General features: G+C 37.1%; 2 protein-coding genes across 7 annotated transcripts in view; one reads left to right on the plus strand and one right to left on the minus strand.

Annotated features, from left to right (window-relative positions):
• The window catches only part of LOC128262126 (disintegrin and metalloproteinase domain-containing protein 10), an 87,101-nt gene that overhangs the window by 31,650 nt on the left and 35,393 nt on the right, over positions 1–20,058 (minus strand). The gene's annotated exons all lie outside the window — the stretch shown is intronic.
• LOC128262137 (sialin) lies at positions 11,488–13,245 on the plus strand. The gene has a single exon (XM_052996229.1). It carries the CDS (start codon positions 11,590–11,592, stop codon positions 13,042–13,044), a length of 1,455 nt encoding a protein of 484 aa, XP_052852189.1. The 5' UTR covers positions 11,488–11,589; the 3' UTR covers positions 13,045–13,245.

Below are 20,058 nucleotides of genomic sequence, written 5' to 3' on the forward strand. Positions count from 1 at the left end.
AGAGGGGAACGACCAGAAAAAAATATAAGAGATCCCTTGGCCAAAGGGGTCATTTTAGTAGTTGACCCACAAAACGGTACAAAGGTTTACCCAGCTTGAGTCCCTATGGTTCAACAATGCGGAAAGCCCTCTTAGTAACTGATTAAACAAAGCTAAAAACCCGAGGGAAAGAGCATTGCTTGGAAAATAAGCGAAAGGTGGCATCAATAGATTTAACGAATCTAAAGAGAAATAAGATGTGGGTTGCCATGATATTGAGTACATTGACATTTAAACAGCAATTAAACCATTGTATCTTGTATTTTAAATGCATGAAATAAGCAAAGGACTATACCTTTGTCTCTTTAAATTAATAGATTTTTGTACATAGATTGCATTAAATTGAATAGACAAATCTGTCGTTTTAATTAGAATAAAGCACAAACAATATAAAATCTGAAATTATTAAGACGATTCCCTTGTTAAAAGTTTTATTGGTAAGGGCCTTTTTATTTATTTGCCTTAGCAACTTAACATCAATTCAAAATGTATATTTTTTTATCCCAATCAGTGACACCTTGACTTACATTTCGCCTGTTGCTTTCTGGTTTTTCCGGCCAACTCATTTTATTTCCCATCGATCCCCTCTATCTCAGCTTCTCAGCTGCTGCACAACTGGCACAAATAAATAGAAAAAGAAAAAAAAAAAATGTGGTAGAAGAAAAACCAGCTGGTAACTACTTTCACTATTAGTTTTTAGGGAAAGGGGGGTGTGTTTGCGGAAAATTGAATATGGCAAAATGCGCTTGACCAACGAAAAGGCCAGCATAAACATGAAGTAAACAACAACAAATGCCGGTGACTGGCTGTGCCCAACTTTTCCAAGCACAGAAAAAAAAACTTTTCTTTTCAATGCTTTTTTTCTTTGCTTTTCTGCCTTGATTTTCTCAGATACATTTGGCAAGTTTGCCACTAAAAGCGAAACCCAATACAAAGATATTACGGAAAAACTGGTTGCAGCTAAAGATAATAGCTAGACGGCAAGCTAACTTTAATCGCATTGACGAAAATCGGACGAGAAGAAGAGCGATTTTTGTTTGTCTCACTTATATTCCATTAACCCAAATTCTCCATCGCCTCATCGATCCATGTCGCCAGTGCCAGGACAAACGAGAATTTAATGCGCGTCACTGGAGATGAAGATAAAAGTCCATCGGGAGATGACTACGAAAACCCCGTGACAGTCCGAGCTAAATCCCAGTAGGAGTTATTCATTTTTAAACAGCGTGACCCACACAACTAGGCGATGCGTTTGCAAAATGATGATTCAATTTTGTTGCAATGTGGGTGCTTAAATGGCTCTCGAGCTTAAAATCCAATAGTTTTGCTCAGCGTTTTTAGGCTTTATTTGCAAGTTTTTGATTGATAGGCTTAAGAAGATTTTTCCTGTGTGTGAGTGGAAAATGGAAAGCCTAATTTAGTGAAATTGGTTTGCATTTGCGATTCCAGCTCAGTTTTCAGGCTGTAATTGATGAATGATGGTTGTCAATGTATGACGAAATCTGAATAGTTGAAGTCCAAATGTTTTAAGAAACCACATTCATTATGCATTGAAAATACTAAACGTACCCTACACGTAAATATTTAAAATCTGACACTTTACCTGAAATTACTTTTTTTCTTGTAAGAAATAATTTAATTCTCAATTAGTTATTTACAATCAATTCTCAAAATATTTATTCAAATCAAAATGTAATCAATATACATTTGTATGTTTTAGCATGTCAATTTAGTATTTATTTATTGTTTCAGATTTAACGTCTGCCTCTCATGTGCTGGCACAGCTTCAATTCAAGTAAATTGCCCACAGTTAAACGTAAATGAAAAATATACAACTGCCAAGTTTTGGCAGGAGCAAAAAGCAGTTGGGGGACATGCTCGTCGACTTATTTTGGTATTATAATATTTTATGCATTTTACGAGCAAAAAAGCGTATTTGCTATTAATTCTATAGTTACAATCAACAATATAATTGTTTTAAATTTTAAGTTATTTCTATTTACAAGTGTAAGGTATGAGGGCATATGTGGCCAACATTATGCCAATTAAATATATTTTTTGCAGTCTAGTGCAAGGTCTTTATATTTCAATCTGATAAATGAATATAGACATTTTTTGTGCTTACTTTTTTGAGTGCTTTACACTGATATAATGATTGCAGTGCTACGTGATTTATTGCAGTTTTCCAGGATTTTATTTGACAACGTTTCTGGCAGTTTCTTTATGCTTTATTTTCGTGTTTCAAAGCACCAAGGCCGACATTTCTGCGGTCCCCACCCAAAACTCCCAAGTTGCAAGAAAAGTTTTGTTAGACATTTTTTTTGGTTTTGGGACGAAGACGAAGATGTCAGCCAAGACCATGACATGCACCCCATTAGGTAGAAAAATTGCAACAAAATAAAAAAAAATCTAATGATGGAACTTTAAAGAAGTTTGAAAAAAAGTGGAGGTAAGGTCTCAGAACGCGCATTATGCGGTCCCTGAACAACACGTCTTCGGGTGGATTGGTCAACTGGAAATGTTTTAATCGCTTCACTTGCACAGTTTAAAACATCTTAAAAGAGCATTTAAGCTTGATAAAATTTTTCAAAGAACAACAAATTAAGTTTAGCTCTTCGCATATCGGTTTAAATAGATTTGTAGTTTAGATAACAAGCCAACAAGGATTGTTTTCTTAATTTTAGTTGTCTTAAAAATTAGTTAAAGCGCATTATACTGTACAGAGAACACAAAATTGTTTTTCCTTGTAAACAAATAAAATGCATTTTCTAATTTAAAGTAAATGTATTGGTAAATGCAACAAAGGAATGACCTTAAAAGTACTCGCATGCATGTGTTTATATTTTTTTTATCCTTTAGGTATTGCAAATTTTGTTTCACAAAAATTTTCTCTTACATATTTTTTGTTTGGCTGAGTTTCAGATTATGTTTCCGCAAAGGTAAATGCAAGCTGTACTTTGTTGGCCCAGTAAAGCGCATTAAGTCTTTAGCTTAAAGGCAACAAACAAACTGTAGCAACTTCAGAGCCCAACGAGTACAAACATGCAAACAGCTGTAATAACAGCAATTACAACGTCAAAGCTGTCTTACACCCAACCACCTGGACTCAGGTCCTTTGTACCAAAACAAAGGCTACGAACTAAGGACAATGGTAGAGGAACATTAGAGAATTTCCATGGATCTACATTTTGATGTAAACAGATTTAGGGCTGTAATCAGACTTATCAATGTGAAACATGGGCGCACTACTAAAAAGAAAATGTTATCAAAAAAAAAACCTTAGCCATGGTAATGGTAAATTTCATGCATTTTAAAAGCCAGGCAATTATAAATTGTGCCAAAGTTGATAGTTTTCAATGATTTGCTCTTACTCTACTTGGGCAAGAAAATAATTACCATATTAAATTCGGCATGTTAAACTTTGTGAGAAGTCTAAGGACAAATTTGACCACTGGATAGTTTAGGCCATGGGCATGCATATCGATAGATAGCGCCCAAAGCCAAACTGTCAGTCCGTTCCGGGAAGGGCTGATGCATAAACCAGCCAATAATCCCCTAGACTGAACAAAAAGGGAGTTGGGCTGCAAATGGGAGTGTGGGCTATAACTTGGCAGCCAACTAAGACGACCGAGGACAACAGAGCGGGCCAATAGTTGGCCAAGTCCTTGGAAAAGCGCCTTAAAGGCTACACCAAAAATGGCAGTAACAAGAACAACATGATGGTGAAAAAGTTTTCCATGTAATGCATTTCAAGTAATTTCACTTGCTACCCAATACACAGGCCAACTTTGTGTGCAAACTTAAAAACCAAAGCCAGTCAACTTTCGAAAAAGAAACGCCAGCAACAAAAATCCATCAGATGAACAACGACTTTTTGGAGACGTGCGATGGCCCAAGACTTTGTAAGGTTTTGAACTGGGTCAGACAACACGTTACCCTACTAATACTTATTAAGTAAAGTTTGAGAAATATTAATACCTTTTTTTAAATGATTTGCACTTAGTTTTACTAATCTTCCTGTGAACTTTATTAACTCCAACCACAATCTGCCTGGAACATATTTTAAGCTACGAAGATTTTTGTATTTATTTACTGTATTGCCAATAAAAATAATGTAACTATGAACAAAAAATAAGATAGACTATAGTTCTTAGTTTCAAAAATTACAAAAACTGATTTTATTACTTCCATCACATTTATAAATACCCCACGCCATATTTGTACTTGGATTTAATGTCAAAGAATGAATGAAAAATTTGTGCGCCCACATACTTTCCTGCAATCGCGGGCTGACTTTTGCGTATCTTGTTGGCTTTTTAACAGTTTGTTTACAATGGGCCGGAACGCAGATAGGCTAAGGAATGCTGACAATGCGGAATTCTTATTGACCGAAATATGAAGGAGTATAAAAAACATTATCTCTGAAACGGTTGGCTGAAAAGTAACCAGTCAAAAGGACTGCGTTTGCATGAGCCAGATCTAGATAGGGTGTTGAATGGAAAACGAAGGGAATAAGTCAGACATAAAATATGTTATTATGTCAACAGCAGAACAGTTTTCATAGCAATATAACGACAAGTTAAATTATGGCTCTATATAAAAAAAAATTTGTTTAGTAAAATTTTTGTATACTACGCTTCCTGCCAGCAGGAAAATAGGAAGAAGAATAGCAGGCGACATTGCATTTAATTTTGAATGGATTTGATTACACTTTGTCTTACATGAAACAAAAATAAATAAGAGACAAGAATAAAATGTGTAACGTCAACAGCCACAGCAGGAGGACATGGACAAGGATGCAAGTGTTTACTCGAATTCCAATTAACATGAGAATTTCGGATTTTCGATATCAACATGAGATAAGGCAAAGATTTCCACAAGTCAGTTGGAGCCTAGTCGTTATCCTAGTTGCCAGCAATTTTAACATTTAATATGATTTTACCAACTTGACAGCGGGAAAATGCAGAGGAATGCCAAGCACATACACATCTGTAATCAATATTATACGAATTTTTGCCCAAGGCTTTTCTTAAGCTTGCAATCAGAAAATTATTTAGCACAATCAAGAGCAGGAGACATTTCTATTGACGTTCTGCAATTATTTAAGTGTTCAAAATATATGTCAGCTTTTAATTTTAATTTATTTAAGTGTTAAGCCTATAAATGGATTAGCTTTTTAAGTTTTACAACCAAAAGATAAACAGGAAAATATAAACAGAAAATAAAGAAGTTATACTTAAGTTAAATTAAGAAGGTATTAAATTAATATTGAAACAATGGTTTAAATAGTTAATAAGACCTCATACAGCAATTTTTTAATAGAAATCATTACCAGTAAAAATCTTTAATGTGCCGGCTGATGGCCTTTAAATTAGCACATTATCATCATTGTTAGACATCAGAATTTCTCATATGATGAAAATATTTGGACTGATCCCCAACACCCATTTTGTATTGGGGCCTTTTTGGGAGTGCGTCCGAAAATGCGGGTCAGTAGATAGCGGATAAAAAAAAGAACAAAAAGCGAGTAAAAATAATCATAAATTGCTAACAAAGCATACGCCTCCTTTTCTTTTTTTTCTGCTGTCCGCCTCGTTAGCTGCTGTCCGTGGAAACGTTTAAAGCAACTTTGACCCTTTAGTTGGGTTTCTAGTAGGCGAGTGATTTGGGTTTGTTTTTTGGGGGAGATTTTGTATATGTTTTGGCTGAACCAAAACCGCAAACTGGGCAATGCGGAAGAGTTTGGGGGCGGCGGAGGGGATAGCGCAGGATCTGGGCAACCGACAGCCGGCGACCGCCACACAAACACAAACCCAAGCCCATACCCAAACCGTTGAGCTTAACTTATGGATTATGGGCGTGCCCTGTTCTGCGGTGAAACAACTAAAGTGTAGTCTACATTTGGGCGTTCCAAAACAAGAGCGCGTAAAAACCGAAGAGGCAACGTCAAAATGGCATTAGCACCCAAGTGTGTTTGTGTGTACGGGCGGTTTTGTGTTAGCTGCGGTTAAAGCAGCTGAGTTGTGGATGCTTCAGTATAGTCGTCTATCAAAGAACTTTTTTCTTTCCTCCCTCTTTAGCCCTGAAAGCTTCTCATTAGGTAAGTGAAAAGAAATGGAAATTGGGCCAGCAGAAAGCTAAGCACTGCGTAATTTAGCACGTATGCACAGAAAATATTTCAGTCAAGGCAAAGTAGCTTACGGGCGAAACTCTTAATGCAAATTAACGATTTTGTTTGCCCATACTAATGCGATAGGGATTAATAAATCTGGCCACTGCCATGTGAAAAATGAATATATCATAATATTTTACACATTTAAGAAAACCTTGTTTTTAGATCTCAATCATTTAAAAATATATTCAAAAACAAATACAATAATATTATCTGAGAACCTCCTTATAGGTAGTATTTTACCACTTAAAAATCTGTTTATATATTATATTATAAATATGCATCGCGGAAAATCTCAGAGAGCTTAATTTGTTCTCATTACAGATTATACCCCTAAGTCTTGGGCAAATACTTTCACTTCAAATATTTACCATAATCAACAACAACTTTGAAACCATAATCTGCAATCTCGACCCGCATTCACTTAAGGCGAATTCTCCCCACTAAAGTATAGCCACAAAAGCTACCATTAATAGGCCGAAGCACTGGGGTAATTTTTGCATAACAAATTAACTTTAAGTAGCGCTTCGCCACTCACAGCACAAAGCTAATCCACTTTGGCGCCCAAGGAGAGTGAATGAAGACCGAGGAAGATAGCCATATAATGGATGTCCCAGGCAGGTTAAAATTACGGCAAATTAAAAAAATGCCAGTGGATGAGGTATGGTGGAAACAAAAAAAGAAAGCCCTGCGCTTTATAAACTAAATGAAGCAAGCTATAAAGTAATTTGAGCTATGCCACGCCCCTTGAACAGCAGCCAACGATCGAACAATTTCCATACGATGGGAATGGCAGAGAAGAGAAAATCTCGTTAAATGCGGAAAAAGGTAGCAAAGTTTCCTGAAGCGGGCGACAACATTCATTCGCAGGATGTCGAGAGGACATCGGACGTGGCCATTGTTCATCGGCTGTCGACGCCAATCATTCAACTGATTAGTTTGATTTTCCCGCTGCGCTATTTCCGTAGACAATGGCGAAAGACAATACCAACTGATGTGTCAGTAATTTGGGTGCGCGAAGCTCAGAATAAAAGGGCCAACCGGACTTCTGCGGATATGACTATTGGGAAAACCAGGAACTCGCCCCCATTAATTGCTTCACCAGTTCTCGTTGAACGGACGATGCTGTATTTCACTTAATTAAACTATTGATTCGGTTATTTTTAGACTAAAATTTAAAAATTCAGGCTCAGATAGTGTTTGAAATATCTCTGGCAATTATATTTTCAAGTAATTCCTTCTCTCCTTACCATTATTTTTCCCTCAATGACAAATTACTAGTATAAGAAACTAAATAAGTGGTATGTTGCTATCTTTTATATAAGGACAAAGCAAAGCATTTTCAATTGAAGTCTATAGCAAAATAACGGTTGAAAACCATTTCATTATAACGAGCTGGTTGAACTGAAATGAATACCTATACCTAGCCCACAAAAGCCGACATTGCTGTTTATACACCAAACTTGTAATGAGCTTGAAAACCGCTACAGAGAAACACACACAATCCGGGCAGCAATCATTTCAGTTACCAACTAAATCCATTGAGTGCACCCAAATCTACTTGAGACGTAGGCAAACACAAACAAACAATTATGGATGTTTGTTAGTTTAAGTAAAATGGCAGACCAGAGGGCTGAAGAGATGGCTGTCAGGCTGACAAATGAGGGAGAAATCGACGTTCAAGTAATTACATTTCATTTCTAAATAATAATTGATATTTATCATTACACAAACGAATCAAATTACTTTGAAATAAATTCCGGTCCACCTAGATGCTCTAAAATAGTTGAATATTTTCCTTTCGTTCAATCGTTATTGCAAATCATTAACTGTTCTGGTATCCTACAAATTTAAAAATTCAAGATTATGGTCTTAAAGAGGCTGTCTAGTTAACTTTAAAACTTTACAGAGAAAATTAGTTTGGATTAAGAAGATAAATTATTCCTTTTATACATAATCCGGTTCCCAACAATATCACTGGTAAGCTGGGATAAATTAAAATTTGACCTCGACTTCAAGCCCAGTTTTTTTTGCCTTTAAGTTTTCCATCTAAGTGGCCCAAGAAGTTCCTCAAGATTGGGCCATGGGCCAAGAAACTTGGAAATGGCAGCTGCGAAACTATTTAATAGTTGCACATTGCAACACTTATCAGCAGAGTGGAAGGGAACAAAAAGCTTTGCTCAACTATGTTGCAGGCACATCGAGCAACAATGTGACATGCACCGGAATTGTTGAGCATACGCATTACAAGCCTCCCAGCAACCATGCCAACCCAAACTAAGCCAACCAAAATGCCTTTCAATCACAAAACTGAAGAATTTCCACAGGCCAAGGACGAAAGGAAACAGCAAGGTTCCGCCGATAGAACTGGTGAAAATATTCTGGTTGTTAAAATATGAGGACACACGAGCAAAATAACAACAACAACAAAATTGAGAGACATTCGCTTAGCAGCAAAAATTGTGAGCAAAAGGAAAATATCCAAAACAAAAAAATAATAATTTCCCCCATTCTTGTATTTTTATTTATTTTCTTTTGAAACAAACAACATATACTGACAGAGCAGTGACATGGAAAGGCATGAATAAAGTTTAAAATACTGTCGAGCGAGGCAAATGGATGGATATATATACACATAATAAACATAAAGAAAAAGTTTCATTTATGCACTTAATATATGGTGAGCAGTGATGTTGTCAAACGTTGGGTAAGGCATAACGAAAGCAAAATGTATACGAGTGTTCAGTTAAAACTTAAGTCAACTTTAGCTTTATTATTATGCAATATCAAACAGAAAAGTTTAGAGAAGTTTAAAGTTTTAGTTTATAAAAATCTAAATTAAATTGTAATGTTTTTGTATCGTGTTTCCCAAGCCTTTTTTATTTTTTTGTTCACTGTATACAAAATAAGTAATAGCTTTTCTTGTTGCAAGTTTACAATAATTTATTTACTAAAAAAAGGACTTAGTTTTTGTGGTTTTGACGTCAATAACTACGGACAAAAACATTAATCTAAAGTTAATGTTCTTGCTTTATTTTAACTTAATTTCCATCATTTCCTGCATTTCTTGTGACTGACGTATTTTTTTAATGAACTTTAAATAACATGAACAATGTATGCGCTTCATAAAATATTTCTCCTGCCATGGCCTTTGACTGTCATATATTTTTTTATCGCGAACCTTGCTCAACGTCAGTCACTGGCCAGTCAGTGGGTGGTAAGTGGGTAGTAAGTGGGTAGTAAGTGGGTGGTAAGTGGGCTGAGAAGGTGAGGAGTAGTGGAAGGCGTGGCATGTGCGGAATAATTAAAGGATTCTTTTTTTTCGTTAGGGCTTAACCCGCCGAAAAGTGAGTCAATGTATTGCTCGCAATATATATGGTATAAAATACAGGAATGACAACGCCGCCAAGGCTATTGACATTTTAACTTAACAACCCCACATCTACTGCTGAGCTAAGTTTTATTTTTGATTTTTAGGATTATTTAAAAACAAAATCAGTAAGGATTTGTAACTTTTTCAGTTTAAAATGAAAACAAACAAAAACTGCTTGCAAATGACATGGGTCATTGAAATGTAAAGCAGAGTATGTTTTAAATAGAAAGATGGCTAAAATTTTAAAGGAAATATATATTTGAATTTATTTTGTAAACTTTTTAAGAATACAATTTATTAAGCTCTAACTTTAATAACTAGATAGTTATTATAGTAGATAGTAGATAGTTATTATATATTATTATCTGATGCCCAAAATGTGTAATGAATTGCATATAATTCCAACTTTTTGAATTAAATATATAACATATTTCAATTTTAAGGGTAAAACCAAAAATCCCAAAAATGAGCAATTATTGTTAGCTCCTTTAGGGCAACAAACAGGAGTTTGACCCCGAAACGAGGGCAAAAGAGAAAAGTTGATATAATACTGCACTGAACTGACCTGACCTGCATTTCTGGACTGGAACGGATAAGACCTGACGAAGCTACAAAGGAAGTCGAAACGGAAATGAACAAAAAATGTTAGTAACAGTGTGGAGAGATGGAGGGGTGCGCAGGAGGATATATCGTTGGAGCGGAGCGAAGCGGTGATTGAAAGCATAAGCCATAGCGGATAGCAGGGAAAACTTTTTCACAAAAGTAAGCTAACTTAGACATGAAAACAAACAAACAAAACAATCCCAGTCAAGCCAAAACCGAAGCAAAGCAAAATGAACCACAGCGACGAACAGAACCGAAGCGAACTAAACTGAACTGAAATGAACTGAGCGTAGGTAAAAGTTTTTGGCCCTCTTCGCACTCTGTGTAGGTAAACAAGTCTTCCGAAAGTAGTTGGCCTGGGAGGAGTGTTGCGATGGAGCAAATGGCGTATGAGGTGCAGAGAATGGAATTGAAAATGAAAGACAACTTGACGGCGACTTCATTTCATGATTAAGTTGCCCATATCGATTTCCTTTCAACAGACTTTATGATGATGAAAATGGAAGCCTTTCCACGGTTGGGCCACCGCAAGGACCTGCGCCTGCGGTTGTCAAAACCCACCAACATCCCATTCTCATCCTGCTGCTCAACAGCCACACATGTGACTGACTCACTCACATTCAAAACAATAGATGACGCCAAAGACGCAGGCGAAGGCGAGGCTGAAGAAAAAGGTTGCAAAACATACATAAATTGTGAGGGAAATGTAATTGTTAGGGACATCTTGGGACTGTTTTGTAGGGCCAAGTAGTCGGGCAAACAAAAATAAAAAAAAAAAATACACAGATGGCGAGAACGGGCACATGGAAACAGGAAGTGGGTTATTCCGAGGGCACAACTTTTCTGCATATGTGGTTGAAGTGCTGAGCTAAGTGCTTTAGAAATGCCAAAGAAAAGTTGAAAAAAATATAATAGCTCTGCAAATAAAATCAAAAATTATACACCTGAAGAAATAACGAAAGTTTTTATTATAAATGTGTTTTTAACATAAACAAAGAACAGCATATAAGTGAGGATATAAATATTATATTATTATTAATTTAATTTCTTCATAGCTTTATTTATACACCAAAAAGATTAAACTATCTTTACCATAAACTAAAGGCAGCATAAAGTATAAATGAGGATACTAAATAAATAAAAATCTTTTCTTTGAAACGACTTGTTTAAAATTTTTTTTTTTAATACCTAACATTTCTTGTTGGCACTTTTTTCAAGCTAAATTGTTTAAAATATAGGCAACCATAGTTTGGGGTTATGTCTTTTTTTCGTTAAACTTTTTTGTGAAATAATTTTACTCAGTTTTGAATTGTATTGCTCTGATTGTACTGCCAATTTAAAATACCTAATCTAATTTTTAGTAATCTAAATTTTAGTAGTAGAAAAAACAAAAACTACAAAGATGGATGATGTGAAGGAGCAACCGCAATGGGGTATAATGCTGTCCAAGTTCTTTGTTATACCACAACGCTGGATACTAGCCATCATGGGATTCTTTGCCATCTTTAATGCCTACACCATGCGAGTGTGTCTTTCGCAGGCCATCACAGTGCTGGTGGTCAAGAAAAACTATACAGGCAGCGGTGCACACACCGATGCGATCTGTGAGGTGGATGAAGATGATGCGGCTCCAGTAAGCCGCGAGGGTGGCGACTACGAATGGTCTGAGGAGAAGCAGGGCCTGATCCTGGCCTCTTTCTACATTGGTTACATCGTAACCCACCTGCCCGGTGGCATTTTGGCGGACAAGTTCGGCGGAAAGTGGACACTGAGCATTGGAATATTTCTCACTGCCGCATTTACATTAATCACACCGGTGTGTATCGTTTACGGCGGTGCCGATGCCTTGATCGTTCTGCGTGTGCTAATGGGACTTGGCGAAGGGACCACTTTTCCAGCTCTTAGTGTACTACTGGCTTCATGGGTGCCGGCAACAGAGCGAGGAATGCTGGGCGCCCTGGTTCTGGGCGGTGGTCAGGTGGGTAGCATTGCTGGTAACCTCCTATCCGGCTTGATACTTGACTCAATGGACTGGCCGTGGGTCTTCTACATCTTTGGGATCATAGCCCTAGTCTGGTTTACTGTCTTCACGCTGCTTTGCTACAGCTATCCCTATAAGCATCCGTTTATCAAACCAAATGAACGTGAGTTTTTGAAGCAGGAAATACCACCAAAGGACATGAACCAACCGAGGACGCCCTGGTTGGCCATTTTAACAAGCATACCCATGTGGGCTCTGATCAGTGCCCAGATCGGACACGATTGGGGCTTCTATATCATGGTCTCCTATCTGCCCAAATACATGTCCGATGTGCTGCGATTCTCGATCAAGGCCAACGGTCTGTACTCCTCATTGCCATACGTGACCATGTGGATAATGTCGCTGCTGAGTGGCTGTGTGGCCGATCAGATGATCAAACGAAACTTTATGAGCACCACGAACACGAGAAAAATCATGACAGGATTGGCTGCCTTTGGACCGGCTATATTTATGGTTGGAGCCTCATATGCCGGCTGTAATCGCATATTGGTCGTGGCCCTGTTTACGATTTGCATGGGTCTGATGGGCACCTACTACGCCGGAATGAAATTAACGCCCCTGGACTTGAGCCCCAACTACGCTGGCACCCTGATGGCCATCACCAACGGAATAGGTGCGATCACTGGAGTGATATCACCATATCTGGTGGGTGTCATGACACCGAATGCCACCATGATGGAGTGGCGTATTGTCTTTTGGGTGGCCTTTGCCGTGCTTTTCATCACGGCGATTGTCTACTGCATTTGGGCCTCCGGGGAAGTGCAGCCCTTCAATGACGGCACCAACTCAAACAAGAAGAAAGATCAAACTTCATAATCTTTGAAGTTTTAAGTTCTTACTACACTGCACTGGCGCGTGATGATTTTTCTTAACTCATTTTGTGACGGAAATTTGACAAATTTTATCGTTTGTTTAAAACGACGATCGTGTTTTCTTCTTATGTATTGATTTTAAATTTTAAATATTGTTCCTCATGAATCTCTTTTTAAAGGTGCTGGAATAAATGAATCACTTAAAAAAAAAATTTGGGTTTGGTTTTATATGTTATGTATAAGGAGTTACAATTTTATTAATTAACAAAAAAGAAACAAGATTGTAACAAAATTTTAAATGACAAAAAATATATTTATTTTTTTTTTATGTATAATTGTATATAAAAAAAAAATTAAATAGAACAAGCTAAAAAAATAAAGCTAAGCTAATCAAAACGATGTCAAAAATTTGCAATATGCGTTTTCCCCAGTATAATTCATTTTCAGTTTAGTCTATTTGATACACTAAAAGAAATTAAATGTCATTCGACTTTTAATTCAAATTCAACTACTTAAATGTTAGGCATGTGTCTTATTATTTATTCTGCTTTTATTTCGGTTTTTTAGAAAGCATTCATTTGTTTGTTTCGTGGTGATAATGCGAGATTTGCATATATTATAAGCTCCTGTTCTGGCCAATGAAGCGCACTCATCTTCCTTTATCCATTCATATAAGCGCTTCATTTGTAGTCAACACGAATATTAAATCAATTATTTATGCATTCATTTCGTTCGACAACGCATGAAATATTTTGTGGGCTTGGTCAGGCGGCCATGATGTTTGCTGTGCAACTCTTTATATCGATTTAATTGTGCGCAGATTTCGCTTCTTCTTATGTGGCCTCTGCTGTGCGATGGTGTGAGCAATTAATAAATTATATCCGTTTTATATATGCGCGGCATGATAGATAGCCAACGCAGTTGATCTTTAACCCGACCTTTTCAGCAGTTGGTCGTTGCCGACTTGATTATGATGTCTCTTAATGAATAGCTTTTGGTCATCGGTCAACCAGCTATGACAGTTTGGCTGACTTACTTTGCCTGACCTAACCAAACAAGTTTTTTTTTGCAATATAAGATTTTAAACTGTAATCGTTTAGCTTTAAATATTTAATGAAAGGCGAATTAAAGATTTATGAGCAACGCTTTGCTGTACTCGTATACATTTTCTATTTTTTAATTCATATTTTCAAACCTTCCCTAGACAGTAAGTATGCAATTTACTTTACCTGTAACCTGTAATATTTGAACAGCACCAGAAAAATTACCTAAAAATAAAGAATACAAATTTTAATTAGTAAATATGTTTTTTCTTAAAGGTAATTTTAAAAGGTATTGTTTTAATAATTTTAAAAAGAAAACTTAAAAAACCCATTAAGTGCCATAAAAAATGGTTGCCTACCTTTGTGGGCACTTGAATAATGCTGTCGGCTCTCGACTGTCAACTAAAAAGCCATAAAATTTGTCTTTAAATACCAGAATTCACATTATAAATTTTACCTTAGCACGTGGCCCACATGGGACGGTAAGATCGTTAAAAGTAAGTTAAAGCCCCCAAAAAAAGGACAAAAAGTAAAAGGCCAAAAAAGATGCAAGAGACAAAGCCAAGAAACCGAAACGAAGAAAATCGCACATATAAAAGACACACAGTCAGTCAGTCGGTGAGAAAAAGGTAATAAATAAACAACAGGTATATATTGGACTTAAGGAATCCGAAAGGAAACGTAGAGCGGTTATAAAAATGCAATTTCCTTTTGCTATTTCTTCTTCTATTTTCTTTGCAAAGTATGATTGTATTGCACAAAAAGTACCTAACATACATATATTCAAAGATAGGTACAGATATTAATATGTATATGGGGGTAAAGAAATAAATACCAATAGAACAAGCTGAAAGCCGCTTTAGCCGAAATAACAAATGTCTATGCAATTTGTTTTAGGGCCAACACCTAAGAAGTAATATATGTGCATGCATGATTCCGAGAGAGAAAAGTGAAAATCTACCGTTCAAAGAGGTGGCACTGGCCCCAAAGGTGAGTTTTGAAGCAATTTCTTTTCATTTTCCATTTTCCTTGAGTTTCTGTTTTATTTCCGCACGTTAACAAAAGGCTCAAACAGGGGCGCGTAAATTGCAGACGGGATGCCGCAGGAGCCGAGTGGGAAAATTGCAGGCTTTTCCTGGCGCAACGCTCAAAAGAATGCAATGCAAAAATGTACGGTTGAAATTGAAAGGCGGTTCGTCAGACTGTGGGCGTGGCATGTCATTCCCATTTTGGGCGTGAAATGTGTGAAAGGATAAAAAGCCGCCAGCTGAGAAAAGAATTATTGCGCCTTCTTTCAAATGGTTTAAGAGAATAAGGGAGTGTCCGGAAACCTCCTTTTCCGGAAGTTAGGAAGACGAGAAAAATTCTGTTTTTGGGAATTAAAATTATATGCTGTATGTAGCTTAAACTAAGTTAGGTAATTAATGCTTTGGTTATATGGTGCTAGAAAACCACATGAATGTAATTGAACTCGAACATTCATAGTTCAAATACTCAACCATTTACAACAAACAGTGGTAGAGAATTTCAATTTATTGGATGACTTATACGTAAAAATAATTTAAAACGTTAAAAGTTTTCCGACTAAATATAATGCATTTAATTTACAGATTCAAATGCCAGTCTTTGCGTAAATCCGTTTACTTATGTAATGTAAACGATTCCCGACTTGAGGAACTCCCCTCGTTCAATGGGTTGCCAAGGAAGATGTGCTTGCTCAACAGTTTGCTCTGCCATTAAACTATCGCCTCATTGTTGGCTCGCTCTTCTTTCAGGCAAACAGAGTAGCTGAGGGCTCTGAATGCGCGTTGGCCTTTATCTGCCCTGCATATCAAATGAGCCAAGACGGCGCAAGGAGCCGGGGGACTTGGACTGAACTCGTCGCAGCCCCAGTTTATGGCATTTCTTTAGCTACATCTTGATAATGACCAGTGACCCCAATACAGGCGCCAAGATTCTCCCCACACACTTTCACTTCCCGTATGCCGACCACGAGTCACGCCCACTTCTTACTTGCCGCCCACATCCACATCCACAACCACATACACAAATGGGCACAGAAGTGTGCAAAGGATTCTGTCGGCAACACTTTCGCTACCATGTTGTATGCATTTAATGTAAATTTTTCACACTAAACACGTGCATAAATCATCATCACGGGGCCGGAGCTCAACTTTTGCTCAAGGCTAAGTTTGTTGCTGTTGCCTCATTCTTCTTCCGCAGTAATGTCACCTGCACATTGAGGCCAAGCCAGATGAATAAAGCCGGCTAAAGAGCTCCAACAAAGGTAACTCCCATTTACAGGCAGAAAAATTATGATAAAAGCGTTATTTTAGGTTAATTAAGATATTTCAAATCACAGTTCAAATGGCTTAAAAAATATATTTTTTAGAACGTTATTTTAATTATATTAAGATACTTAATATCTCATTCGTTGTCTTAAAATCCAATTAATCGACTTTACTTGTTATTTAAATAGTTTGTTCAATGTTAATTATTCATTAAGTTTAAAGCTTCCAAGAGGAGTAGTAGCTCCTTATCGAACCACTTTTATTTACACCAATTAAAATAGCTACTAAGTGTAATCTTTGTATACAGCCTTGTTCTCAATTTCACTTCCGTACTAATTATATGAACGCTTGCGTGACTAGAAATAAAAGTTTTGGACAAATATATTGGCTGGTTTAACAAGCAAAGAATGTTTGAGTAACTGACGACATACAGAAAAATAATTAAGAACTGTTGAAGCAAATAAAAATCATTTAAGGGAATTAAGCATTTACAAAATGACAAAACCCTTCTAACAGCAATCTCTTTGTTTCAGTGCATAGATATGCATGGAAAATAATAATTATAATGCACATGCAACCTGGCAGAATGTCGCACACCCTGGATACTTGTCCTGATTATGTGGCATCGCAACAACAGCAGTAGCAGCGGGCATGAGCGCATCACCATAACCACCAAAGGACAGTCACAGTTGGTGGTTGCAACCAGCAGCTGCAGCTGCAACTTGCATAATCGCAGTTGCCCTGCATTCCGTGTGCTCCTCCTGGCAAACATTTGTTTTGACAGACTGGTTGGTTAGATGGGAATGGCAATGGGAATGGGAATGGCAATGTAAATGGGAATGGGGAGTGGATGCGGGGATGCGGTATTTTGTGGGCAGGGAGATCACAAGCCCAAGCCCAAGCCCTTAGCCATTTAAATTTATGTCTATTTGTGCTGCCGTCTGGCATTTTCCCAGGGATATCGTCTAGCCCTAAAGGGGTTTTCCATTCGTCCTTAATGATACTCAAAATTGTTATCTAGGCGTTGATGTGTTTATCGTTATATTTATGCTAAAATGTTGAGTTGTCCATTAATTTACACAAATTGTGCGAGTGGCTTTGAAAGACAATTTACCATAGAGTATAGTAGACATTTGCATAAGCGGAGTTTTGAAAATCATTGATGAAGCAAAATGTAGAAATGTGATAATTGAGGTAAAATGGAGAAATTGATTTATTGCATTTCATTCAGGCTTAAGCCTTTCTCTTATCTTAATCAACACTTTCAGCACTTTATTTCATAAGAAAAGTTTAATATTTAGCAACCCATATTTCTTAAACTCCCTGCTTTACCACAAAAATTTAATTAGCCTGATCTTTGCGAAATATGTTTACCTAAAATAAATTGAAAAACTTTTATACTTCAGCGGCCAGACATATTTGATATTTGCTGCCAAAAACTAGCTCATCCTTCCTTGGATGATACAGCCAAAAACTTCAAACTTTAATTAGCCACTCCCACGTTGAAAGGATCTGGAAAGAGGCTTTGGGATTTTTCTATTCTTTTATGCAGCATAGCAAGCACTAAAGCACTGGAAGACTATTTGAAATAGTTAGCGGCATTAGCCATCAAGTAATTTTAAAAATTAATCAGCTAACACAGACGAGTACGAGTACGAGTACATGTGCTCACTGCGAAGGGGACTGAAGCAGGGTGATAAAATACAAGTAACCCAATTAGCACTTAACACATAGCAGCAAACAGTTAGGTAAATAAATGGCAACAGAAGCTCAATTGATGGCAGGAGCACGTGTCCTGGCATTACGTTAAATGTTTTCAAAAGAAGGAGAGGAAAGACTTTCAATTTCCAAGGCAGCCAAAAAGCCAGACATCAGCGAAAAAGGCAGCAGGCAACTTGGAAACTAGCACAAGGACGTGAGCCAAAGCTCCACAAAAACAAGCGCAAACACACATTGGCCGGGAAAGCTGTATAGATATGTGAATGTATATATATACATATATATATATATATATATATAAAAGAAGAAAGGGCGTACGAGTCGCTTAACCCACCATTACTTCATCCTACAGCCTATTTGTTCCTTTGCGAAAATCTAAGCACTCAAGTGGCGCACGTGCTTTTCGCGAAATCAATATTTACACCCAGCGAGAAAAAACAAAACTGTTGGCTTTGGATTGAACCTACAGCACAGACAGAAGATTTATTTCACTACTTGTATTAGCGATTGGAATAAAGAGTAATAAAGTAAATTCCAATGGATAAACCTTATGATAAAGTTTCGCAAATATATTTTAATTTGTTAATAATATAAACAAAAAAAATGCCTCTGTTCTAGTAAACCTCCCAAATTAAATTAAATGTAGGTTTAAGCAAAAATCCAACACTTGACCAGTGAATTTCGCATGGGAAAACGAATGCAGCCATGGGGAAAATCAAGTATAAAACGTATATTGGGAAAATCAACCATTGGCAGGCAGCTGTCAGCTGCAACCAAACGCGAAAAGCACAAGGAGCTGGGGAAATAAAAAGTGAGACGAAGTCGGTTGCTCAAACAGGGAAAACAAAGGAAGGAAATTGTTCAAGGCTTCTGTCCAAAAGGGAAAACTGTCTAGAAAAGCAACGTCTCTTCAAACAAGGGACTCCTAGGAGGAATAAGGAGTACGAGAGCTTATAAAAACATTACATCATAAGCAATGGCCGTAAAATGGGGAAAAATATCGCGAGTATCCTCCGACTGTCTGGCCATGACGCCACAACTTCTGACAGTGAAATGCGCTTCTGGCAAAATATTTGCCAAAATCTAATAAATTACACACAGTCGCAGGCAAACAATAGCAGCGCCGAGGTCTGTTTGAGCACTTGGCCAGACCTCACATCCCTCGAAAATGTTATTCAATTGCAGTCCATGTAACTGACTGGCGCGCGTCAAAGAATATCATTCTAAAAATAGTCACACTGGTTTTGGTAACTATTTAATCAGCCCTCGAGCCTGCCACCTTTTAATGCGATTGTTGTTTTAGCGCCAGACATTCTAGGGCGTTAAGGCTTTGGGTGCTTGTTGGATTTAAAACCATCAAGGCACAAATCACTTTAATTAGATGAAAGCTAATAAGGTTGTTGAAAGAAGTTTGCGAAACTTGTGGGGGGAATATGCGTAATTAAAAACTTGGGAGTGAACGAACTTTCTATATGAAAAAGGGGCAAAAGAGGTTTGCATAACACTGAATACAAAAAGAAATGAAACCATAAAAAGGGAATTTTATTTTATCCAATTAAGGAATTAAAATTGAAAATTAGCTATATTATTCTTCCTCCGAAATTATAAATAAACGTTTAAAAGAGTGAACTTATTTGACTTCCAACCATCAATTCATGTCCTCTTGTCCCTCAAATAAAGTTTGACTTAGAGCAAAAACATATCCGCCTCAGCTCATCTCTTTCAATACTTCATTATGTTTATTTCAATACACAAGCTACGACTATCTGTAGCCCAAATTGTCGCTCAATTTAATTCAAACAGCAAAACGAACTTCAGCCTCATTAAGCATATTTTCTACTCTTTCTTCGTCATTTGTTGTTATAAAAGTTGATGGTTCAAATGCTGGCAGCTTTATGATATTTCAAAGGTTATTAGTTTTGATGAAAGTTTTGTCTAGCCAGTGTATTTTCTGCCCAGCAGCCA

The sequence above is a fragment of the Drosophila gunungcola genome, unplaced genomic scaffold (assembly GCF_025200985.1).
Source record: "Drosophila gunungcola strain Sukarami unplaced genomic scaffold, Dgunungcola_SK_2 000001F, whole genome shotgun sequence".
Classification (NCBI taxonomy): domain Eukaryota; kingdom Metazoa; phylum Arthropoda; class Insecta; order Diptera; family Drosophilidae; genus Drosophila; species Drosophila gunungcola.

Excerpts from the sequence above, each read along its gene's own strand:
- LOC128262137 (XM_052996229.1), top strand. The coding sequence starts at position 11,590 with ATGGATGATGTGAAGGAGCAACCGCAATGGGGTATAATGCTGTCCAAG.